Source organism: Desmodus rotundus, chromosome 7 (assembly GCF_022682495.2).
Source record: "Desmodus rotundus isolate HL8 chromosome 7, HLdesRot8A.1, whole genome shotgun sequence".
Taxonomy (NCBI): Eukaryota; Metazoa; Chordata; class Mammalia; order Chiroptera; family Phyllostomidae; genus Desmodus; species Desmodus rotundus.
Window position 1 is genome coordinate 131,170,503 of NC_071393.1, and position 25,986 is coordinate 131,196,488.

The 25,986-nt window shown below is 55.1% G+C and overlaps 1 protein-coding gene across 1 annotated transcript in view; it reads left to right on the forward strand.

Moving 5' to 3' along the window:
• Nucleotides 1–7,618: 7,618 nt before the first annotated feature.
• The window catches only part of TUNAR (transmembrane neural differentiation associated intracellular calcium regulator), a 40,388-nt gene continuing 22,020 nt past the window's right edge, over nucleotides 7,619–25,986 (forward strand). Inside the window, exon 1 of the mRNA XM_053928644.1 lies at nucleotides 7,619–7,750. Coding sequence (XP_053784619.1) covers nucleotides 7,739–7,750 — 12 coding nt within the window. The 5' untranslated portion in view covers nucleotides 7,619–7,738. The remainder of the gene's footprint in view (nucleotides 7,751–25,986) is intronic.

Genomic DNA, 25,986 nt, shown 5'->3' on the forward strand with positions numbered 1-25,986 from the left:
AGTTCAGGGCCACGTGTTCTCTGGCTCGGAAGAGAGGCGAGGCTGGACATGAGGCCACAGCACTGAGATGAGACAGCCCAGGTAGCAGATACAAAGGAAGGGGAGACGGAGGGGCACCTGGCTGAGGGGATCCCCAAGAAGCCTGGAGCACCTGCAGCCTTTTGTTTACGGCCAGGAGGAAGTCCCCGGCGTTCACTGTGGTCTTTCTCAATTCTCCGTGAATGCAGAGAAACACTCAGATCTCCCCTAGTGGAGAGCTGGCAGAACTTTGGCTCAAATGGGTTTCGATCATGATTAACTGCCTGGGGATGGGTGCGTCCGGGCCTGAATAGCATCGAACGCTTCTCAAGAGAAGAGCCGTTAGGGGTGTCTGTCTCTCAGCTGGGGAACCCTGCCAGTGGCAACCTGCCATCAAATACCTTGATTATCGGTCACCTGAGAACAAAAGCAGCAGGCAGAAAAATATGAAATGTAAAAATGTGAAATGAGTTTGTTGCTGCTGTCTTTTCACTGCAGTAGGGGAAAGGAATAAACACCCAGAGCAGCGATGGCTTCAGCAACGTCAGTCCCTGGAAGTCACCGTGGTGGGAACTGGATGGGCCACCTCGGGTCAGGGAGACAGGCTTTCTGCATGCAGACCCCAGGAACAGTATTTAATCGGTTCGCCGACGCTCCTTTCCAGGGTGGAAGATCTTTGCTTCAGCACGCAGGCTCTGGATTACTGCATGAGAAAATTTTCTTTTATTCCATCGGGGTGTTTGCCAGACGGTCTGTGATGGGGAAGTCGAAACTGTTTGTACTCTAGCTGAGAAAAAAGAAGTGAAATGGCCAGAGACTTTTTTTTTTCTTTAAAGAGATCATTTCGCTTTTCTTTGTGATCCCACTCAGAAAAAGGAAAAAAAGCAAATTTCTTTTCATAGCGCTGCGCAGCAGGGTTGCTTTGCTGGATAAATGCACCTGGCTGAGTCAGTCTCTCCCCGCCTTTGGGATCTGCCAGACGTGCATCTCATTCCAGCCAGGTTAGCTGGGTCTAGGTGACCAGCTCTTCAAGGGCAGGTGCTCTGCACAGTTCAAGGTCTAAATGATGTCCCCAGAGACCCCAACAGAAGCCCAATAAAGCTAAATAGCTTAGACCATTGCTAATCCCTTTTAAAGACACAGTAATGTGTGAGACCCGTAGGCATGTTGGTGGCCCTGAGAGGGTCTTCACGGTCACTCAGCAAGGAGTTTACGCGTGACTGCATCTTCCCCGGGGGGAGAGGCTCGGCTGTAAAAAGATTTCCAGCAGATGTTCACCCTTGAGCTTGCCTGCATTTGTACGTCAGCTATCTTACATTAAACAGGCCGAGAATGCCATTGCTCTCTTGCATGGACTTCAGGTTTAGTGATGAAACAGTGTAGGCCTGAGGTCCTACCGAGGCTGCTCTCTAGATGGATGGATTACTTATCGATAGCTGTGATGATAGTGACTGGCAGGCAGTGAAGAAATTTGAAAAATTGTTAACTGTTGGACTCTTAAGATCTCCAAAGAACCTTAAAGGTCAGTTGGGCACTTTGAAACATCATGCTTATCAGGGGCCCAGCTTTTACTTGAATGCCACGGGGATGGGGAACTCACTACCTGACAAGGCAACCCATTTGGTATTTGAATTGCTGTAATGCAGGGGTTGGCCAACTGTTTAGCAAAGAGGCAGATACTAAATACTTTAGGTTCAATGGGCCATAGAGTCTGTGTAGCAAATACTCCCGTCTGCTCCTGTAGCACAAAGGCCCCACAGATGACACATGAATGAAAGGGCAGGCTGTGCTCCCACAGAACTTTGTTTATAGAACTCGTCAGTGGGCCAAGTTTGGCCCATGAATTGGCCGATAATTGCTGTTACTCTGCCTTGTCCTGAAAGAGCCGTGGTTCCCTGGGGGCCTCATTCCACCCTGTGGGGCCGCACAGCGCGCTAACCAAACTCTCTCCTGTCATTTCAGAGACTTATTTGAAGTCAACGATACCCTCTTACCATCTGTTTTCTTTTCTCCGTTTTCCTTGCCTGTCTGCGAGTGTCCTGATTCCAAATCTCTCGTCCCCTGCTCAGTGTGGTTGGGTGGACTATTTTATTTTGAGAATCACTTTAATGTGAGTGCTGCAAGGGAAGATTGCAGACCCTAAGACCCCCTTTCCTATACCAAAACAGTGTTGGCGTCCTCTTTACTTCATTTCACCTGGCCCCAGGCCACCCCCGCCCAGGCCCAGGCCATCCTGTTAGCACAAAGGCAAGTGGTTCGAACGGCTGCCCTCCCCAGAGGCCTGGGCCTGTTGGAATGAGCCCAGTGACTCTGCCTCCAGGTCCCTGGCTGACCAAGGAGCTCTGCCGGGTGGACTCCACCCCTCCCTGGGCCTGCATTCCTCTCTTTGAAGCTGGAGCTGTTGGCACAGCCAGGTGAATGGACTCGGAGAGGTGGATGTGCTTGGCCAACCATAAAGAGCCAAGTGAAATTATTAGAGATTATCAGGACTGGACCACCTGAAAGGCAGCCCCAGGTTTAAGTTGTGGGGTCTACCAGGGGCCAGCTTTGAGGCTGAGGGTCCTCCCTCCCACCCTCCCATGTACTTGACGAGGGCCAGTGAAAGGCTTTGAACTCTGCAAAGCACATAAAAAACTGGAAAGTCATTAAAAAGTAGAGGTGCTGATTTTTAAAAAGGAGGTACGCTCCCGACTTTTCCTGAACCATTTCTACAGGAGTGCCTTCCTTCCTCCCTCCCAGGCCCTGCGGGCCCCGACCCCACAGCGAACACTTACCTGGCTGAGCTACACAGACATGTTCTCTAAGAGTTATAGCTAGTTTTGACTTTTCTCAGGGGCTACGTTTCTTAGTGTTTGAGGTTCCCCACAATTCACCTCAAGGACCCGGCAAGTGCTATCTCTGTGCGTGGAACATTCTTCCCCCTTCCCCAACCTATTCCCTTCCACTTGGCTGACTCCCACTCATCCTAGACAACCTCTCCACCAGGAAGTCTTCCTCCGTCCCCCACACCCGGGGAGGAGCCCCTCTTTGTGCACTGACCGCAGGTCTTCCCACGCTGGGCCACAGACTGGCGGCCCCCCTCGCACACTGAGTAACGCAAGGCCAGGGGCTGAGTGCCTGGAGCCAGCAGTGCCGGGCACGCAGTAAGTGCACAAATGAATGAAAAACCTGGGGGAAACCCTGCGAATGGGTGAACTGGTCATGCCTGGCCATCGATGCACCTGCGACAGGTGGCCAAGCCCTGTCTCACACAGTGGCCCTGCAAAGAGCTGAGGTTGGCAGGGATCATGAGCCCATTGTCCCTGTGGGTGACGGGAGGTGCCCCAGTCCAGCACAACCAGTAAATCTTTGTCTGGGTGGCTGCCTGGAGGCTGGGTCCTCTCCTCTGGCTCCCTGTCCCACTGTCTCTTCCCACACTGCACCCCAGAGGCTCAGCGGATGGCCTTGTCTGCACCTTTAGGGACAGACCATCACTAGCAGAGGCCACAGCCTCACCAGCTCCTGTCCATCCTCTCGCTTTCCTGTCTTGGGTCTCTTGGTTCCTACCCAGATGAGATGCTTGCTCACAGCTCTGTGTGTGTCCCTGAGTACTTTTCCTGATCAGCTGGTTGCTTCTCCTGCTCCCTCCGCCCACCCAACACCTACTCCTGCCTGGAGACCCACCTCAAATGCACCTCCTCCGTGCAGCCGGCTGCAGCCCCGCAGACAGATGTAGTCACTTTTGTTTATACCACCAAGAGTAGTACTCGGTAATCCTTGCCACAGCGACTTTCAACGAGAGTGTGCCAAAACTTTTAAAACATGCAATACCTGACTATTTAGTCAGGGGCACTTAGCTCTTTTCCCTTAGATTGTCAAATTAAAAAAAAATAACAATGGCCAACACAATAATAGCGGTCTAGTGTGAACACCCTGTTTCGAACCATAAACATATAGGTCACATAATAGAGCTGCATCTTATTGGTCACGTCACATAATAAGGTTGTGTCTGATTGGTTAACTTTTGGTACCAGAACTCTTTATATACAAGCACAGGCACCTGATTTTTTAAAAAAAGTCACGGTGGAACAAAGAACGTAGTAATTACTGTTACTATTTTTGTAAATCAATCAAAATTATACCTTTTGGGTCAGATCAGCAGAAAATATATTTTTTGCTGTGCCACAGACTGTTAGTAATTAGTTTGTGTGTGCCGTGAGATGACAAAGGTTGAAAATCACTGCCCTATCAGATAGAGCTTGTCAACTCAACACAAACCGAGGGTCGAGTGATGATAACAATGGCTGCCTCACTCTGAGCATTTCCTCTGTCCCAGGAGCCAGCCTGGGGTCTCTGCACACCCATCTCACTTGCTATCCTGCATGCCAGGTAGGCTCTTCTAGAGTGCTGTTGTCTCCGTTGTCCTTTATCCTGGAGGACAGAATAGAGCGATGGTTACGAATGTGGGCCTTCGGGTCAGGGAGGCCAGGCTGCGACTCCCAAGCCCGTCATTGGCCAGCTCTGTGACTTTGCAGAATGCAAGGTGCCCCTGTGAGCTTCCCTGTAAGAAGGGATATGGACACTACCTTACAGGCTTTGGGGAGGTTACACTGAGCTCTTGGGAAAAACCCTTCTGAGCTGGAGCCCCAGCCCCAGTTAAGCATCCCCATAAGCGCCCCCAGGAGGGTCTAGGGAATGGAGAGCTGATCTCATCCACCTTTGACTCCCCAGATCCCAGCACCGTGCCTGACTCCATGGGTGCTCCTTACAATGGGGCCATGTTCCTCCACTGTTTTGTAGGTGGACACCTTGGAAATACGTGGCCCTGGAGATCCACAGGTTTCCTTAATCCCAAGGCCCCCCCGCACTCCCCACCTCTACTGAAAAAAGCATGAGGAATGACAATGCAATGTACCCCATTTCCCCTTGTCCCCCCCACAGTACAGGATGGTCGTGCTGGCTTTGGATATAGCACAAGCCAACATTTCCAAACCTCTGTGAGCTGTGAATGAGATGCTTATGCAGTCCAATCACACCTCCCCACTTGCTGCCTCGTTTCCTGGAAGAGTGGGCCCCAGACACTGGCCGGACGTGGAACACCAGCTCTGCTATTCCATTCGGTGTAAGCACTGGGTTCCCGGATTTACTTCGGTGTTCAATGACACCTGCACGTGGGAAGTCTGGGCTGAAGAAGGACTACCTGCCGCAATGGCGCCAGGAAGCAGTCCTTCTGTGGACCAGCTGCATGGCGGCCATGGCCCATAAAAATGGGTGGGGAAATTCAGAGGTTTTGCTCCCAATTTCACTGGGAAACATTGGATCTCAAATCTTGAACCTGGGCTGGGGTGCGAAGTCTTTTTCCCAGAAAAGTGCTGTCTTAGGGCCTCAGTTTCTCAAGACACAGGTTTCTGTTTGGACAGGTTTGCAGGATGTTTCAACAGAAGTTACCGGCATCTCAAAAATGTAGTAATAATCGGAGAATTTGTCCCATCACTGGGACACCCAAATCCACTCAGGTGGTGATATTTCCAAAGCCCCCCAGGGATGGGATCAGCCCTGAGGAAGCCCACCAAGAACGTGGGTGGTTTAGGGAAGGCGTGTTCTCTGTTTTTCTCATAGGCTCTGTCTTCTACCTCTTTCTCCCCACACTCGTACCAGAGAAGAGAACAAGGCTGCAGGTTTGGTCCCAAGGGAGAGGAGACAGGCAGTTCTTATACTGTAGCAGGAATTGGGGGGTCTGCTGAGGAGTGGGGAAATGGGATCCCTGCACCCAGCTGTTATAGAGGGGCAGTGGCGGGGTGGGGGGATGAAAACAGGAGGCCTGGTTCTGGATCCAGTTCTGTCTTGAGGCACCCAGGGCACTTGGGCAGGTTACCTTGCTCCTATGTAAAAGCAGTGGTCAATGCCTGCTGTGAGGAAGGTACCCCCCGGCTTGCCCCACTGTCTTGCTGGGGTGTGTTTGGTGAGGTCCCAGCGGGACACAAACTTCAGGCCTTACAGCAAATACATGTTCACACACATGGAGTGCCTTATGTGCTAGCACTTAGCTGTGAGCTTTGGGGACAATTGCTCCATTTTACTGAAGGTGTTAGGTAACTCAGGGACCATTCTACATATGGCAAGCGACTGGACGGGAGAGTGGGGATTTGAATCCTGGTCTGAGAGGCCCCCAATCCAGAAACAGGATGGTTCCTGCAAGCAGGTTTGGGGGTCCCCATGGGTAGATAACAGGACAGGGGGGTGGGTCGGGTAGGTGCTGCCAAAGGGTGGGGGGAAGACGGTGGGAGCGCGGTTTGGGGAGGTTGGTTAACACACTGCTACCCCCACCGCCTAGGCCTTCCTTCCCTTCTCAGGAAAGGAGGAGGGGCTCAGAACAGGGAGCTGAGCGACCTGAGCTTCCATGATGAAGGACAGTCAGCCCAGGAGCAAAATGTCCAGGAAGGAAGGGGGGGACACCAGAAGAAGGAGGAGGGTCCTCCTTCACCCGAGTCCTCAGGTCCCCAGGTACGCCACGTGGGTGGGAGCTTGTCGCACACTCCCACGCGCCCACAACCACCTTCGCCGCGCTCCCACTCGGGCTGTGCCAGTCTCCGTGCCTGTGGGCGCCGGCCTTCCACCGGCCACATCGCCGCCACCTGCTGCTGCATCCCCAGTGAGGGGGGAGGAGCATCTTCGTGCCTCCCCACATCCGGCCTCCCGGTCCTCCTGGACCAGGCTGAGGCCACGTCTTCCCCGGGCCCCCTCCCCAGAGCCAAGGAGGCAGTGGAGGGAGGAGCTCAAGCCGCAGCCGCCGCGCTCCTCCCTCCGAAGCTCCCCTTCCTCTCCGCTCGTTGCCGCAGCCCTGCTCGCATCTAGCGTCAGAGTGGGCTCCCCAGAGCGAGTCGCTAGGTAACGGGGCTGGCTCCGCAGACCCGGGGCTGGGGAAGCCCGCGCGCGGCGTCAGCAGCGGCGCCGGCGTGGGGCGGGCGCGGGGTCGCACGGACCCTCCTCCCTCGCGGACTGCAGACCTCGGGTGGCGCTTAGCCCCCACCGTCGCTGCCGGGGTGCCCCTCCCTTGCAAGGACCCGGACGCCGCCAGCCCCCTCCTTCCCCAGCGGTGCGCACTTCTCTGCGCGAGACCGGGTGGGCGCCCCACCGCCGCGGTCGCCGTCGCGGCCGGTAAGCTGAGCTCTGGGGCCAAGGCTGTGGCGGGGCGGGAGCAGGGGGCACTCGGTGAGCGGGGCAGCTCCCTCCACCGCGGCCGCGGGACTGGACATGTGCTAAAGTTTGTGGGGCTCGGCTCCTTCCCGGGCGCGCAGCGCGGGGCGCAGCAGCGCTGTGGGTGGGGCGGTGCGGTCCTGCTGAGTGCCTAGCGTCCCCGGACCCCGTGGGGCGCAGCTCCGCGCGCTCTCACGATCTCTCTTTCTCTTTCTCTCCGCGCTACCTCCTTGAGGTCCTCCCACCGAGCCCCCGCGCGGGGCATGAGGAGCCCCGGGGCGCCGCCTGGAGACCACCTGGTTTCGCTCACGGCTCGCCAGAGGCGGACCGGGACTTGAGCCGCGCGAACCGGGTCCCGCGCCCGGCAGCCAGCCCCAGCCGGCGACAGCCGGCGGGTCAGCGCTGCCCGGGAGAATGAGGCAGGAGCCGGCCGCAGCCTCTTCTTTCTGCTTCTCCTCCTCGCCTTCCTCGGGCTCCGGCACCCCGGGCCGGGGCCGGGCTGTGGCTCTGCTGCCTGCCCCGCGCGGCCCCCGCTCGCCTCCGGATGCGCTGCTGGGTAAGCCAGGCCCTCCGCCTCGGGAACAAAGCCCCTTCCCCTGCCCCGGAGGCCGCCTCCGAGATCCCTGCCCCGCGCCCACCCAGAGTCTGGAAGCCTGCGGAGCTTCTGATTAAGCCCCTCCGTTTCCCCACTCCCCAAACCCTGTTTGGGGGCTGAACTGCCTGGGCGCCTTCTAGATCTGGTGCTTTCCTCCGCCATCCGGAGGCAGATGCGGGCTTGGCATGCTGGCAGAAGTATACCTGTTTGGTCTGGATGAGGGTATATGTATCCTGGGGTCACAGGCATTTGTGTGCGTGTGGTGGGGTGGGGTGGGGACGACTCATGCGTAGTGACCACGTCATGGGGGTCCAGGCCCTGCTGGGTAGTGCTCCTCAAAAACAACCCGAAGAAGTAGGTTTCCTCCTTCCGTGGCTCAGATTTGGAAACTGAGGCACAGGGGGGCTGACTGAATGACTCAATCAAGGTCACAAGGCCAGGAAGTGGGCGGCCAGGCTGGGAAGCCAGGGTGCTCTTTGTACTTCTCCAACCCCATCGCTTTGTAACAGACACGCCTGTCCCATTTCTTTTCCTTCTGGGTGACTGCTTTCTTCTGGATTCATTGCGTGTGCATGTGTGTGTGAAAATACTTGTGCAATGAGTACCTGCTGAGGGGAAGTACACTGCCGGTAGCGTGCATTCTTTGTCCATCCCTCCCTCACGTGTCTGCTGGCCCCTACCTAATGTGGACCGTAAGTCTACCTCCGTTTTGATGGGAGGGTGACATGTTCCCCTGCGTGCTGTGCCTCCTGGGATCCTCTTTCTCCCAGGCCTCCTATAGGATGGAAAGGGCAGCGTTTGGCTCCTGCTGTGTGCTCCTCCCATGCTGTGCCTGCCCAGCACTTGCTCAGCCTCCGACCGGTGTCCTAAACCTTGCCATGGGGTGAGAGCTAATCAAGGCTACCTGCCCCTGCTTGTGTAAGTCTCGGAGATGGTTACTTAACAGGCGCAGGGGCTGATCCCAGATGGCCACCAGGCAGGAGTCGACCCTGCTGGAAATTCCATCTTGGTTCACATCTGACAACCCTCCCTGTCAGCAGGACCTCACACAACCCAGAAAGGAAGGGGAGGGGTGTCGAAGGGGACGGGAGCCTTCTGCTGGTCCCCAGTTCTCTGGTTTGCAGCTTTTGACTGTTTGCTAAGTGCGTTTAGGTCGATCCTGAAGGGGGAAGCCACGCAGAATCGTTCAGTCCTGGTCTGAGCGGCTTGTCTAATCGGTTGAGTCACCGAGTGCCGGGCTTGGTTGTCTGCACAACTTGGGCAGTGTTGCTGTTGGTGCAGGAAAGTCCCCTTAGCAATAAGGGGCCTCCGTTGTTTTGTTTGTAGGAGCAGGGATGGACGGGAGGAGCTCTCAGCTGCCTCCCGCTGAGTGGTCCTGCAGTGGGAGAAGCAAGGGTTACGGTGTGTGAGCTGGGGCGTGTGAGCGGATCAGACACGTACGTTTGAACGAATAGCTCTGCACTGAATAGGTTGCTGATTTCCAAGAGGAGGATGTTGGGGGGAGGGAGCTGCAGGATTCAGATTCCACCCCAAGGAGTGCTCTGGGGGTTGTTTACTGGGCTAAAGCTTGGTGGCTACAAAATGTCCCAAGGTGCCAGATGGGGGGTACGGACTAGGGTAGGCATTTCATTTGGAGAGATGACATTGGCCCCCAAGAACCAACAAAATGCAATGCATCAGCTGGAAGTCCAGCCAGGTAGGAGGCTGCAAGCTTGTGAGCCTGCCTGGCCCTTCCAGAAAGAATCCACTAGAAGAGAACAGGTAAAACCTCAGCCTAAACAATTAGGGCCTGTAAATAAAGTGAGTTTTAGGCTCTCCACCTCTGTTGTTTGCTGGTCATAGTGATGCCAGGCGAAGCCTGCCAGAGCAGGGACAGAGGGACTGTGACCAGAAAGGTGGGCCGAAGGATGTTGACACCCTGACTTCGCCTCTGCCTGTTGGCAGCAGTTAAATTCATCACCTTGATCTGTGGACCCTTAATGGGGGTGTCATAGGTCTTTTACAGATGTGGATCAATGAACTTCTTCAAGTGCTCCTGAGACCCGGATGAAATGGACATATGTCACCTGTGTCCCGGACACGAAGCTCTCAGCAGGCTTTGTGACTGTTGGAAATCCACCAAACCAGAGCAGGGCTTTCATTTTTGACAAGCTCGTAGGGTCTGCGAGTGGCAAGTAATGCATCTTGCGTGGCCATGTTAATCTCTCAGCATTGTGCGTCTCGGCTCCTCGTGACAAACCAGCGAGGTTTTGAATAAAGATGACTACAGAGAAACAATCTTCATTAAGTTACTTTTGAAAAGGACAACACAATTACGGAAGGATGGTTTTTAGGCCATGTATCATACTCCTGATACCTGAAACGGGCTTGCACAGTAAAACACCACTCCCGTGCCTGATACTGGTTTATAATTTATTGGTTCTATTCCATTTATTCTGCCCCCTGCCCTGGCATACAGATGTGCAATCGAGAATCAGTCTTCCTCTTCCATATTGCTTTGTCTCAAACCCACTTCTTTCCTGGAAGATCTCAGACGCCGAGCTCTTCCACAGCATACATCAAATGGCCTCCTGGTAAAGTACGTTTTAGGTGCCTTCGATTTCCTTGGAGAGAGCAGGAAGGGTATGTATCACAAATGAATGACGAGACGTTGCCATGGTTGGCGTCCTGTTTCTAACTCCGTAGTCTAGGTCGTAAACTCATTTGACGGGAGCTGGAATGCCCAGCACTGTGAGAACCCAGTTCGAGTGCGGGGACATTTATGCAACGTTAAGGGTGCACACAGGTACCTAGGGGGGTGTAGAGGAAAATAGCATCCTCCAGAGGCCGGAAAACCTGGTGTGTGTTCCTGACTCAGTTGTGAATTGGTTTTGAGACCTAGGACAAGTTATTCCCATTCTGTAGGTCTCAGTTTACATACATGCAATGTGTATGTGGGTTTATGAATGTCACTGTGTCCACATGCGTGTGCATAAATTAGTGCCAGGCAGTCCCCTCCAACTGTAAGCTCAAAGAGTCCTCGGAATTTGGATGCGGCTCGTTATTAATAGCTCCAGAATGCTCTGTACTTTAAGGTTACATAACATTTTCAATTAGACAGCCACACAAACCGTAAGGAACGGGTCACTCTAAGATGCTACTCATTACCCTAAGTGGAGACTCTGGAAGTGTGACTGTAGAACTTTTATCTCAAAGGCGACTGATCGTGCCAGCTGCCCCGTCAGGGGAAGTCCCTTGCACAGTGGTGTCTCTGGCACTCGTGTGAGAGGGCGGGGATGAGTGGTGACCCTCCAGGGTCCTGGTGGCAGGCGCCACAGGAGCCGTTATGCAGTGTGGGTCAACGGGCTAGGAGAGATGTGATGTTCTCGCTGTGCAGCTCGAGGTCCAGGGGATTTGGAGTTTTTGGGTCTCTCTCAGGCTGTTCCTGGAAGGTAAGGGGGGGGAAGTATGTAATTACTGTTTGCAGTTGTTTTGAAAATGGGAAGTACTGTAATTAGAGGCTGGAACTAAGCTGACGCTGAAAAACGCTGGGAAGCGTGTGGATTTGGCAGCGGCGTTTTTGCCGGGTTCTCCGTGCAGGTTGCTGGTATCACTGAAGTAGTCTGCGAGGCTCCCTAGCGAAGCTGCAGTCCTTGTCAGACACGGGGGGCCAAGAGGAAGCAGTGGGGGAAAGGAGCCTCCCATCCTTCAACACTGTTCCCAGGACCCTGCCAAGTACAGATCATTAACACCCTGCTCCAGGCGGGGAACCCAGGGCTCAGCGCGCGGAAATGGGTTGCTCAGACACGGTTCCAAATGCACTCTGCTGGGGCTTCACTCACCCCACGGCACCACACTCCCACTGCCGCTGCCACGTGCCCGCCACCCAGTGTGTCCTTCGTCCTGAACTTCTAGATGACACCATGGCACCCAGAAGAAACACACAGATTTGACGCGGGTCACATGTGGGGGTCATTTGGCTGTCGGGTTCTGAATTCAGCGGGATCTTGGTTGAGACATTGGATTTCTTTTAACTCTATGTCAAGTGTATTTGATTCCAAAGACATTCAGAAAAGCCAACTGTTACCCCCAAAGGGCTGGTGTTGCTAGTGCTTGTGGGGGGAGTGGAAATGACTCCTGTGGGTCCCGTGTCACTTCTGTGGGCAGTGATGACAGGCTGGCACGTCGTGGGTCGTTCTAGAACACGCCTGAACATCCCCCAAAGGGCCGCAGAACCGAAGTTACATAATAGGAGCTTTTGAAAGGAGCATAACTCCTCCAGGATGTCACACGGGTTAATTGTCCCCAGCACAACAAACTGGAGAAGGAAGTAGAACATACTTAAGAACTTGAAGGCTCACCTGCAGCTCCTCTAAGAATTTGCAGGAGTTAGGAAATGTAGGTTTTGAAGAACGCTTTGAGCCACCGGGTGGAGATGCCGTCCTATCAGGCGTGTGGCGTGCGCTGTGGCTGCTGACCCTTTGCCGATAGGCCCGCACACCAGGGACCCAGCACAGGCGGCTCCAAGATCCCATCTGCAGCACACACACCTTGCAGACGGTGCGGGGAGGTCACCCACGCCCCTAGTCCTTATGTTCTCCTCGCTGGCAGTTCATGTTCCTTCCAGCCCTGATGCCGGCCATGCCCAGGACACGGGAGTGACCTCCTGATGAACACGACCCTCCCGCCGCCCCCCGCCCCTCCTGCTTTGGATTACTAAATTGCGTATCTGCCAAGAGCTTCAGGTTTTATGATAGGTGATTAACGAGGAAAAGCAGACAGAATGAGTTGGAAAACTCAATCGTGATTCATCTCTCATCTCTAAAAATACCAAAACATCCTGGCAGCCAGCTCAGTTTTTTTGGTTTGGTGAATCACAGATAACTTTGCATGTCCCCAGTGAAACCCATGGAGTCTGAATCTTTGGCCCCTGGTCTCGAGAAGCTGGATGCCCAGCAGTTTCAGCTCTGGGCCAGATTTCTAGAACATATGGCCACTGAGTGGCAGAAAATGTCCAAGCAGCCACCCAGAGGCCTGGGAGTTGGGGGGTAGAGGCCAGAGGGCAGTGACGTCATGGCCTCGGATTTGTGATTTCTATGAACAGTTATTTGGACATGGGACGGGGAAATGATTGAACAGGTTTCCCATATCAGGAATCACAGAATTTTAGGTGTTTCTGTGCCGTATTCCTGTGTGGTTTCTGACGAGTGTAAATGACGGTGGGCGCAGGGTTAAACGCCTACACCTTCGCAAGCCCTCCTGGTGGACTAAGGGTGGCACGTCTTGGGATTTGCGCGCAGGCGAGCATCACCGAAGCCTGACTCGTGAGGCCAGACGGCGGGGTTGAGGGGGTCGGTGTGCTCGCCATCCGCTCAGGTTCTTAACGATGTGGGGTGAGCTGTTGTGAGTGCCTCACTTAACACCCCGAGGCAGAAGAGCAAACAGGGAGTACCCCGTGCCTCTCATTCTCCCGCCATCGCGGTGTACGGCCTCTGTATGTTAATGTAGTCTGAGATGCTGAACGGCACGCCACGTCGTTCTGCCCCCGGCAAACCGTTCCGATCCTAGTGGCTGTGAATGTGACTGCCCCAAAGGTTCTTGATTCGTTTGATACAGAAAGTGGATGACAATGACTGTCATCTTTTAATAAACAGTATCAGCCAGTCTTATATTTTTAAGTGAAGTGGAAGGGTCTCAAGAGCATCCTGTCCCAGTGATTTATGAGTGGATGCCATGCCCGTTAACGCGCTGAGCGGTGTATTGAATACGTCCATAAAAGTAAGGCCAGCTCTGCCATATTCGGACCCAGAGGTGGACGTGGAAGCCCGCATCTCCGTGTTCTCCGGGCGGAACGCAGGAGTGGAGAAAATGCACTTGTTTTGTAAAGGGAACGTGGGGACTTGCCTCAGCCGCTCTTCCTGACAAGGCCAGCGTTGCCTTGGTCCGAAAGTTCCCTGTAGATGCTGATGCTGCTTCTACTCGAGGGCTGGTTGTCCTCAGACCTCCTTCTCCAGGGCGTCCCCGTGGCGTTTGAGAGCCACCAGTGCGGGCCACCAGTTCTGTCGTGGGCACTGCTGGGCGTTGAGGCCACAGCGGTGGACAAAAGATATGGGGTGTGTGTGCAAAAACCCTGGAATTTATCCACAAAAAATTGTGTATTGATTCTGACACGTTTAAACTCAGTCACCTTCAAAACACTCTCCATTTGACGCTATACACCTGTCGAGACTCTTCTTCCACTGCTCAGAAGGGTTTTTGAACTCGTTAATTTTGATGCCTCTTAGTGCTTCTGACATTTTTTGTTTCATCTTTTCCACATCAGCAAAACGTTTTGCTTTGAGGACTTTTTCATCAGGGGAAACAAAAATAAGTCGCCTGGGGTGAGATCAGGTGAATGGGGAGAGTGGGGGACGGGGAGGGTCAGGACAGCCTTGGTTAGAAACTGCTGAACACGCAGCGAGGTGTGCGCAGGTGCACTCGTAAATCACCTGGCAGGAAACAGGCAAATGTGTTGAGTCTTCAAACAAATGCACCAAAGCCAAACGCAGCCTCTCGCAATAACACCAGCTGGTGCACTGATACAGATGGGCTCCCAGGACACTCACCTGGCCAGAAAGCCTGTCCTACAAGGGGCCTGCCCTCCAGAAGATAATTCTTGGGTTTTTGCTACCCTCCACCCCTGTAGCTGCGGTGTGTCCATGAACAGCTGCTGTTCCTGTCAACTTGGGACATCACCCCCTGCCCTTCAGGGGGCCATTAAAAAGCTGGAGGACGTGGCTGTTGCAATGGAACAAGGAGGCTGGTGCGGGGCTGGGAGCCAGGGCCCTGTCCATCACTGTGCCTTCTCTCCACTGTCACCTGGGTGCCTGGGGACAAGCCGCTGCCCTGCCCTGGTCCTCACTGGTTTCCCTGGCTGTCAAGTGCAAGGAGTGGGCCACTGCTGTGTTTTTTCCAAGGGCCCCCTGAGGACAACTCTTGCGAAAGCTCCCAGGGAGCAGGCTTACTGGAATACACATTGCTGGGCCCTGCTGCAGACCTCCTGAATCAGAACCTCTGGGGGTGGGGGCCCAGAATCTGCATTTCTAACATCCTCCCAGGTCATTCTCATCTCTGAAGTTTGAGAACCACCGAATCTCACAGGTGGCTTAGAATGCCCCTTCCTGCTCCGAAATACTCAGAAGGTAGCCCCCTCCCCATGCTGGCCACTCTGTACCTCCACCCACAACCAGGCCAGCCACACCTCTCTCCACTCTTTCTGCTTCCCCTCTGCCCTCTACACTCTGCTTTCCAGGGGTCCCTGAGAGGGAACATTCCAAAAGATCACGACCTCCGCATCTGCTCGGAGCTCACCGGAGCTCCCTGAACCCCCGAGAGCAATGGCCAGGGACTTTCAGAAGGGCCCTGGGGCCCTGCACAATCTGGCCTGGGTCTGACCACCGTTTTACTACCTGCCCCTTGCTTGTCCCCCTCCAGCCACACTGGCATCTGTGCCGTTCCTAAAACCCACGCCGTGGCCAAGGGGGCCTGGGGACCGACCAGGCAGGGTGCTCAGAGGGTGGAGCAGCCCGAGGAGCTGCGGTTTTCTGTTCCACCTCTGCCTGGCCCACCCACGCAGCCAGAAGCCGATGATGCTCTTCAGCTCACAGGGACGAATCTCAGCTTCCAGGCCCTGCGCCGCAGTAGAGTTGTCTCAGGAGTAGCCCTTTAACTCCGGGTGACTCATCCCTGGACTGGATTGTCAGCATGGGTCTAGAAACCTCTTTCAGGGGAAGTTTCTAGAAGTAGACCGAACTGCCCCTACCCCACCCCGCGCCTTGGGCTGCATAGTTCCTCAACCACTGTTCATCCCAACGGCCCTGCCATCCCTCCTCCCACTTCCTCCACAAATGTTTGCAGAGCACCACGCACGCCCAGGCAGCGTTCCGGGCCCCTCGATACACGGGAGACGCAGCAGCTCTGGAGAGACTGCTTGGTGTCATGTCCGACTCCAGCTCTTGCTTTCATGCAGATGGAACGTGGGGCCTGGGCAGTGGCTTTCCGTCCTTCGCCGTCTCCCACCAATGAAAGGGAGCCCTGGCCCATTTAGTAGGGGTGGCTCTCCTGCGGCCTGGGTTAAGCAAACTGCACTTAGAACTGTGGATCTCATGGTGAGTCGGAGGGAGAGAGGGGCCATCTGGTAAGATTTACCTCTGAGGCCAGTGCATCACTGGTGTAGATATATAGGATAGGAGGGGCCTGGCAGACAGGATATGAGGGTAATACATTGCGCTACTTTGAAGCCGGCCTGCCCCACAATCCATCAGCGTGAGGAAAGCCTTGAGAACTTCACACCCTTCTGGGTCCTGCCCACTGTGGATGCTTCTGCTTGAATCTTATGGAAGGAACATGTTCACTCTTAGTATCAGTCTCCATGCAGATTCCTGCAGTGGACACCTTGACCAAGCCTTTGCCGAGAGGCAGGCAGGGTGGTATGGAGGATGGAGGCAAACGAGATGTTCCCCGCTGTCTTCGGTGGACTCGGGCAGTCAGAGAAACGTGTTATGTAACTACCTGTGGCTAATTAGAGTGGTTGATGTGCCCGGAGAAGGCAGAGCAGGGAAGGACAGGTTTGGGTCGGGGAGGTTGGAGGCATCTGACATGAGCCCTGAGAGATGAGTAAGGAATCTGTTAAGTGAGGAAAAGTATGAGCAAGGGAGCAGAGGCTGGATCACTGGGGACCGGGGAGCAGGTGGCATTGTAGCCGTGGCCTCCAGCTGTGGAAGCACAGGTGCATCTGCCCTGCTGCGAGGGGAGTGGGCCTCAAATGCCCAGTTAGGGGGTGTTTCATGTCTTATGGCAGATGGGGAGCCATGGGAGGGGTTTGAGTGAGGGTGTGCATTTTTAAAAGAAGGCTCTGTAGCCTGCTCCCCCGTGACCCCTGTGTCAAGAGTGAAGATGTGGCCAATGTCCGAGAAGACGTACTAGATGTACCGTGCAGAAGTGAGCTTGACAGTCTGGGAGTGCCCTGCCAGCCCCGTTCCTCCGACCTCACTGGCTCCGCTTGCCCCTACCCACCGAGTGATCCTGTGGGCTGAGCCTGCTGCTGGGGCTGGGAGGGAAAGCGAGGTAGCCGCTGGCTCTGGCACTTGTTGCCCAGCCATCGTGGACTCCGGCCAATAGGAAATGGAGCGGGCAGTGTCCCAGCTTGATTCACCGAGCCGTGGGTCTCCCTGTGCCTCTGCAGATGCATTTGGGCTGCTCCTGGCCTAAAAACGATGCTCTCAGACCTACATCCACAGCTGAGAAAATCCAGGGCATGCGTTTGCCGGCTGGCTTCCCTGAGTTTCCCCCAGCAGCTGGCTTCTGGGGCGGGGAGCGGGGGGTCAGTGTTGGGAGCCAATGTGTGTGCCTTTGTGGGACCACTTCCTTTGAAATCAATATGCTCAGCAGGGTGGGTAACTTCTGCAGAGCCAGCAGGGCACGTGGGACATGGGAAAGAATGTCCCAGGGGTTACTAGTGGTTATGCCACCTCTGTCCTCGACTGCCAGGCTGCTTGCCAAATCATGCCAAGGGCAAAGCAGCCTGGGAGGGTTGAGGAGCTGCTGGCTGTTGGAGAGTTCACTGCCCCAGTATGTGGACCAGAGAGGAGTGCAGCTTCACACCCTCCCTGTCCCATTATAAGTCAGCAAACGGAGGCCCAGAGAGGCGAAGCCACCGGCCCAAGGTCACACAGTGGGAAAGCAGCTGAGCGGGGGCATCACATCATTCTGGGGCCGGTAGTGATCTCTGGGGCGGGCCAGGGCCACGTTGGCAGAAGTCCACGTGGAAATGGGCAGCTCGTACTCACACCACCTTGCCACCGAGCAGGCATGGAGGATGTGGCTTTCTCCTTGTCCCGTTGCCTTTCCTCTTGGAAGCCAACCCCGGAGCCAGGGTCCTGGGACACCAGAGTTGCAGGGGGCTGGACATGACCCCCTGGCATGAGCTTTCAGGCCTTTTTGTCATTTCTTTGATTGCTGAAGCTTATGTGGCTGTTTAATGCAAGGAGAGAGCAGTAACAGAGCAAATTCGAATAGTTCTCCAGCTCTAGACATGGAAATAAATGAGGCTGAGGTCTCTGTTTGGAGCCGGCGTGTTGTGAAAAGTCCCATCAGTTGTCCCGGGAAAGCCTGTTGCCCTGGCTCTCAACACTCTTTGTTTGTACCCAGGGTTTAGCCCAACTTGTCCTGTGGTGTCAGTGTCGGTGTCTCTGCCTTCTCTCAATTGCCGGGTCCCTGGATCTCAGCACCGTGGACAGAGCTGGCTTAGCCCTGGTACCCCAGGCCTGGGCAGTGTGGAAGGTGACCTAACCTAGCTTTTGGAGAGACCTGGCTCTCCTGGCTATATTTTTGCCTTTTTAAGTGGGTTCTCCCAAATGCGTGAGAAGCTGTTGGCAGTCCTGCTAGCTGACTTCAAACAGCAAAACTTCCAAGGCTTTATTAAGCAGCTACGTAAGTACAGTTCCCATTCATAGAATGCGTCCGACAACCACGTGCGATGTGTAAGAATTGTTTGCAAACTTTCCCAGGCAAATGTCTCCCCAACGTGGTAGACATCCGTGTTTGAGGAGTAATCTTGAGAGGCTCGCCTGTGATTGCAGTTTGGGCCAGAGGTGATCAACCTGCTGGCAAATTTCACAGGTTCCCCCACCTTCCTGACCCTCATTTTAATGAGCGAGGAGAGCAGAGTGGGACAAGGACCCGCATGGGGTGCGATGCTGAACGTTTGGGCAATGTGGGGGTGTCTGCAGTGATAACTGTGAAGACATTTGGTGCTAGTCCTTCTTGTTCTTCTGCTCGAGGACCTAGCACGTGTCAGATTGGAGAGGCAGTTACTCCTTGCGATTTTGGTGGCTGTCCCAGCCGCTTCCGGGGGGCGTGCATGTTTCATTTGCAGCTGTTCTCGGGGTCAAACCGTGCAGCACCTAATTCACTGTGTGGTTCTTGGACAATTTGCTTTCGTGTGCAGTGGCCATAGTAATAATTAATGAAAACCATAGCTTTTCTGTACTTGGTGCTTCCTGCGGGTGGAGACCCTGAGCTATAGAAGTACTTGCCATGGACTAGTTCATTGAATTTGAGCAACAGTGTGATAAAGAAGGTACTGTTATTATTTCCATTTTATAGACGAGGAAACTAAGGCACAGAGAGTATTTATTGCTACATATAAAACACCTCCAAATGGCGACTTCAAACACTAGTTATCCTTTATTTTGCTCCCAAGTCCAGGGGCTGCGTGGGCACAGCTGGGTGGTCCTTGCTGGAGGCCTCACGTGAGGTGGTAGTGACTGTGGCTGGAATCATCTGGAGGGATTTCTCACATGTCCAGCACCCGGGTTGGGAACATGCACACAGCTGGGGGGGAAGGGGAGGCTGGCACAGCTGCGGCTCCTTGGGTCTCTCTGCATGGCCCCTCCCCCAGGGGGGCCAGGCTAGCAGACGCCCTACATTGTAGCTCAGGGCCCTCGTATCTGTGTCCCAAGAAAGAGTGAGTGGGGGAGGGTGTGTATGTCTGTATTTCCTTTTGTGGCTGAGACTCAGAAATCGAGAGGGGTCATTTCTAGTATATTTTGTTCCATAGAAGCAAATCATTAAGGCCACCCAGTGTGGGTAGAAGCATCGAAGAATTTGGGGCACGTTCTAAGCCACCACGGAGAGTTTGGGTGATGGCACAAGAGAGACGTTAGTAGGCAATAGAGTGGGACGTGACTCGGGCGGTCAGGTTCTGAGCCCGTCCTGTCCTATCTGACATTTTTAGACACTGACCACCCTGTGCTACAGAAACCAGAGTTCCACAAACACCTGCACCCCACCCCCCTGCTCACCTTTCAGCCGTCCTCCCCGAAGAAGCGAGCAAAGCGTGTGAGAGCTTTGTCCAGCTCACAGCACCTTTGGTGCAGACCTCGGTGGAGCCGCCCCTCCCCATCTCTCCTCTCCTCCCCTCGCCTCCCTTCCCTTCACCAGGGCCCCACTCTTGCTTTCTGGGGCCCTAGGCACTTTGCCTCTATGGACCATTTCCTCCATTGAAAAAATCCTGTTCTGCCCCAGCCGGTGTGGCTCCGTGGGTTGGAACATCATCCTGTGAAACAAAAGGTTACAGGTTCAACTCCCGGTCAGGGCACATGTCTAGGTTGCAAGTTTGGTCCCCGGTCTAGGTGCTTACAAGAGGCAACAGATTGATGTTTCTCTCCCTCTCTCTCTCTCCTTCCCCCCTCTCTCTAAAATCAGTAAGCATGTCCTCGGGTGAGGATTAAAAAAAGTTCTCTTCTAAGTAAAAGTTATTTTATTCCCCATTCGGATTATAAAAGAAATGAAAACATTTCCATGGGCCCTAGGCACTGTGCCTGCTGCCCCTGACAGAGATGTCAGGCCTGGCTTCCCCTCCCCTCCCCATCTGCCCTCCCTCTCCCCCCGCCCCCCTTGCCTTGCCCACACGGCTTCACGCTTCATTCCAGCCCCTGCTTTGCAGGCCATCCTCCTCTCCTGGACTGAACCCCCAGGTCTTGTCTCCATCCCCTGGGCTGGTACGGACCCTGGAACAGTGTTCCCTGGGCCTCTGGGCCTTCGCGGGGAAAGGCCTGTCTCGGACAAGGGGCTTCAGCAGAGGCTTCCTCCAGGACAGTCACCCCTGTCTGGTTCCTGGCTCGTCTTGGAACACGGAGCCCTGGCAGGGCCTCACTTCTTGTTTCTGAACGCTTCAGAGAGGGGGCCGCTCAGAGAGCCGCTTCTCTCGAGCTGCTGCCTGAGGTCATGCACCTTGACTGGCACTGGGGCGGCAGGAACCGGACACCCCCCTCCCAGCGAGCATACAGTCATCCCCTCGTCCGTCCAGAAACTTTTTATGGAGCCATTGCTCTGTGCCAGCCAGACCTGCCCAGTCTCTGTCCTCACGGAGCTTAGAGGGGCACAGGGACAGAACAAATGGACACACAAATGAATAGGCAGTGGGAGGTGTTGGCTGTGGAATCAGCATTCCATGGAAACCAAAGCAAAGGCAGTCTGACTTCAGGAAGGAGAAATGGTCACCAAAAATGACCAGCAACCAAGACAGCTCCCTTCCCCGCCGGAGTCCTGGTCTTACCGTGTGGTACACCCCCCCCCCCCCACCGTCCCGCCAGTCTCTCAACATTGGCCCTTTCTTCCCGCTCCTCCGAGCACACGGCCAGGTGTTGGGCACCGCAGAATGGCATCCTCAGCCCCACATCTGCTTGAACCCACAACTCACCCCATCTCCTCAGGCCCTTAGATTCCCGGGAACCAAGCTGAGGGACCTGGCCTGGGGGGGGCCCTCTGAGCTGTGACTGGGCAGGTGGGGTCCCGTGGAAGTGGCTGTCATCAACTGTAATTGGGACAGTCCCCGGGAGGGGTATGCGGGGCTGGGAGGAAAGACTAGCACCCTCCCCGCGCCTCGCCTGCAAATGATCTCATGGTCTAGGGCTGCGGTTGCCGGTCTGCTGATGCATGTAGGTGAGGAAGCGTGCTCGATGGCGGAGTTGGCGTGAGAGTGCCCCATTTTAATCTTCCCTCTGTTACCACCATCTTACGATAGATGATAAGAAAACTAGGAAGACCCAAACATCAGGATTTTCAAAAATAAATTATTTTTAAGTACACTTAATTAGATTTAATTAATGAACCAGTCCACATGTCTTGTTCTTGGATTTTTCATTTTGCCAAAGACAGCTAAGACTTCGGTCAGTGACCCGACCCGGTCTGGGGGCCCACCCTGGGGACCCCGGGCATTACGGAGCCAGCAGGTCCCTTAACGGTAATCACAGCACTCCAGCAGCAGCGAGAGCCGAGCTCTAAGGCAGCACTGGGCCAAGAGCCTGGCGGACACTATTTAATCCCCAGACCCCCAGAGGCCACTCTCACGGCCCCACCTTATGGAGCGGAGACGACTCAGGTGCCTTGTCCAAGGGGGCCCAGAGGGCAAGTGGAGGAGTGGGGTCCACTCCGGGGCTTGGACTCCTGAAAAGGGTCCTTTCTGGGGAGGGGATGGGTGATATGGGTGTGCCAGCGACACAGTGAGCAAGCTGTTCAGCCCGTGAGGGAGGGGCTCAGGGAGTTTTCCCTATAGGGTTGCCTCAGTCAGGCTTGAAGCCCAGGAAGGGAGACATCGGCCAGAGGCAGGCAGGGGGCAGGCCCCATGGCCTGGACAGAGGTCTGGGAGCATGTGGGGAGCCAGGTGAGGCTGGAGCGCAGGGAAGCAACGTGGCCCAGTCTGTGATTTAGAAAGATAGCCCTACTGACAATGTGAGGATTGGGCCAACATTTGCACGCTAGAAATCTGTGTTGGCAAACCCTTTTAAATAGGCAGATGTTCAGCAGATGCGCTCACCTTGACTGATTTCTGAAAATGCATTCTGGGTTGCAAGCTGCTGGCTACACCAGGGCCCCATTCACCTTCCCCCATCCCTCCCGTGGCTGTGCGGGCGACCCTAACTTTTACTGCTGATTGCGTTCTTGGAGAAAACCTCCAGCTGTTAGGATGACTTGCTTTCAAACACTAGCTCAGGCATAGAGCTGTGTTTATAAAGCCCCTTCATGGGCATAGAGTGCAGCTCAGTGGGGAGGGGGCAGGGCTTCGTAGCCTGAAACGACAGGTGAAGAAGAGGCCCAGGCTGCCTAGGGAGCGCGCCCAGGGTCGCTTCGGTGGAACAGGAGTGTGGACCAGGGTCTCCACTGCCAAATTCTATCCCCAGTGATTTTATACTGAGGTCACAGCCCTGCTATACATGACCCATGCAGGTGGGGTTGGGGGGCGTTCAGGTCTCGTCCCTGTTGTCCTGTGGACTCGCTTAGTTCCATGAGGCCACCGTAACGGTATCACAAGCTGGGTTGCTTAAAACAACAGAAACATGTTCTGGAGGCCAGAAGTTCAAAATCAAGGTCAGCAGGGCCCTGCTCCCTCTGAAGGTTCTAGGGTTGGATCTTTCCTTGCCTCTTCCTAGTCACTGGTGGTGGCTGGCCATCCTTGGTGTCCCTTGGCTTGTGGCTGCCTTTGTCATCGCAGGGCCTTCTCCCTGTGTGCCTCCCTCATGTCTCTGTCTCCAAATCTCCCTCTCCTTTCTCTTATAAGGACATCAGTCATTGGATTCGGGGCCCACCATCATCCCGCATGACTCCTCTTAACTTACGCCATCTATAAAGACACAAAGAAAGTCACAGGTCCCAGATCTGGGACAGCAACATATCTTTTGGGGGAATACAACTCAGCCCATTACACTGAGAGACTGCTGGGGGGGCTCCCTAGTGGGCCACAGCCTCAGCCAGAAGGCTCTGCGAGTCACCTGTCCCTTGCACGTGCCCCCAGTGGCCCCCAGGGCCCTCCAGCTCCTCGGCCAGGATGGGCATGGAGTCAGCTGCTACAGCTTGGAGCTCGTGGGGACAGGCTGTGCTGCTGTGGCATCTGGGATGCTGCCAATGCCTGGATGCAGCGAGTGGGTGGTGGCTTGGGCACATTGCGTGTTCTGGGGAGTAGACTGCCCCTGGCTGGCGGTGACATCCTTTCTCAGGGCTCCAGGCGGCACCTGGTGCCTTGCTCGCTCAGCGTATCATTCTGACTTCTGGGCCATCGAGGGGTAGTTGCAGTTAGGGAGGTGGCACAGAGCTTAGACGTCCAGCTCATCTGGTTCTTTTCCCGACCAGGCCGCCGATGTCCCCAGGGCAGGGACATCTGGCCACCTCTGTCTTCCCTCCAGCCCTGTGTCAGGTGCATGGGAGCTGCCACGTGTTTGCAGATGCAGTCACCACGTGGCGGGCGCTTGGCGACTCTGTGATTCTCCTGGGTGAGGCTCCTCACTTTTTCTAAGCATCCTGCAGGGCTGCTGGGGGAGTCGATGAGGTCACATATATTCATTAAAATCATGCACTCGAGAAACGCCAGCCCTGGTTATAATCTGGAAGGTGGTTCAGAAGGAGGTGGCCGGACTTGATTTCAGAACGGAGCGTAGTGACAGGTGGTGCCTCGCTGTGGGGCGCAGGGCCGGGTGGTAATGCGGCCCCAGTGGGAACGGTTCGCGGGAAAGGGCGGCGGTTGGGACCAGGAGGATGATGTCCCCCTGTAGCCACCATGCACTGAAAGTGAAAGCAGGAAGATAACTCTGTTCTAGATCCGTCAAGACTACAGGACGGTGGCCCGTGGGGTAGGACCAAAGAGGGGAACAAGGGCCCTCTAGAGAGTTCTGTTAGGGGCCTTTTCCCAAGAGGGGACAGTAGAAGGGGCCAGAGGCAGCCAGGGAGCCAGTCTGTCCCCTTGTAGTGCAGAAGACAGCCTGGAAAGGATGGCAATTCAGGCTCTTAGGAGACAGGAGTCCGGGGCAAACTGGGTCACCGTGGGGGCCAGCATGCCTGAAAATATGGCTGTCTGGCCCTTTAAGAAAAGTTTCCTGCAAAGAAAAATTCAAAGTGGCCTAGGGCCAGCCAGGAAGGGGCCATCCTCGGCTACCTCCTTGCAGATCTGAGGGTTCCATCTGTCCGCACCCCGTGTGTAGCCCTGATTCCCGAAGCTGCTTGGATGTTCCCCAAGGAGAGGGGCTGCTTCTAAGAGAACACAGGTTCCTTCCAGCAGCCAGCAGGGTGCCAGGAGCGAAGTAGGCAGACCAGTTAAGAAAGCAAGACAGGGCCCGCTGCCCGAGGCTGTGCTGAGTGCTGGAGCTCAGCCCCGGCTGCCTGTGAGAGTATTCTCCCCGGGGCATTTAGGAAATGCCGAAGCCTGGGCCCCTCGCTTTGCATTGTGACACAGCTGGTCTGAGGTGGGGCAGGTACCGAACTTCGCAAAGCTTCCCACTGGCACTGCCTTGGAGGCAAGGAGGCACCCCTGGGGCTGGGCTGTGGCTCCCCTCCCTGGCCCAGGCCTGGGCAGGGGTCATCACTGGTAAGTGGCCCAAGGTGCAGCCCTGCAGACGTGATGGATGTGGTGGGTCTGGCACCATGCGTGGCACACAGATGCCCTCGTGACCCTCAGTTCAAAGTGGAAAGCCGATTTGCCACTTTTGGGTGGACAGCCCTCTTAGCTCAGGGAAAGGGCAGATTTCAGAGAAAGGGAAGAGGGGCAGCAGGTGCCAGGAGGCCCCGAGCTGGGTTAGTGGCTGTGATTGCTGGTTAAAGGGCCAGTGCGACGTTGAGAATGTCAGAGGGAGAAAGCTCGCCTCCTTGCACTGTCTCCTTTTGGAGAAACAAAAGCTGTTTTGTCAGAAGTCCTCTTCTTGGGGATGAGGCAGTGCCGTTCCTGTTAATGAGCTCTCATTGGACACATGCTCCAAGCCGCGTCTGTGCAAGGGGTTGGGGACCCCTAAAGGTTTCACACAGATGAGACAAAGTCACGCCCTGTTGGAGCCCAGCGTGTGCTGGCCGGGGGCAGCAGGAGTGCCTGTGAGGGAGAGTCTCCAGCTTCACGCAGGTGGGCTGGAGCTCGGATGTGGACCCGGACAGGGTTTGCGGGGCTACCGGCCGTAGTCATCCTCTCGGAAACTTATTTTTCTCAGTATAAACCTGTGATTTTCAACCTTTTACATCTCATGGCACGCGTAAACGAATTATTAAAATTCCACAACACACTAAAAAATACAGTTTTTACCAATGTGACAAAAAATAGGTGTAATTTTGATTTGTTCACATCAAATGGCTACCGTTGTGTTGTCTGTTTTCATTTCTTTTCATTGGACAGTCTGAGGGAAAGGAGGTCAGTGCCCCCGACTGCACAGTCAGGTATCGCACGTTTTAAAACCCCCTGCGGCACACTGGCTGAAACGCACTGGCGTGAACTGCCCCCGGCCAGCTGACGAGCAGACTTGGAATCCAGCCCATGACCTTCTGCAGGTGCTGAGCTGTGGGTCTATAGATTGTTGGGAAAAACATGTTTAGAAAATCCCGAAGGCCTGCCCCAAAGAACAAGGCTTGTCTTTGCGCCACGGTGGAGCTTTGGGTGATCTTGAAGGAGGAGCCCGCCGGCCCCTCGGCAATCTCAGATGGGACTGGAGTCGTGTGCCGCGAAGGTCTGGATGGAGTTATGGCATTGATGGTGGGAGGCCCGGACCCGAAGCATCCTCATTCAGAGGGTGCTTGTGGCATGGCCTGGGTGCTGTGTGGCATCTCCATTGAGTGGTGGGTTGCTCACCCACACCCACACCTCTGCCGAGCACTCCCTCTCGCTGCCTGTGGGCTGGCGCTGAGGCAGAGACAATGAGGCCGGCCCT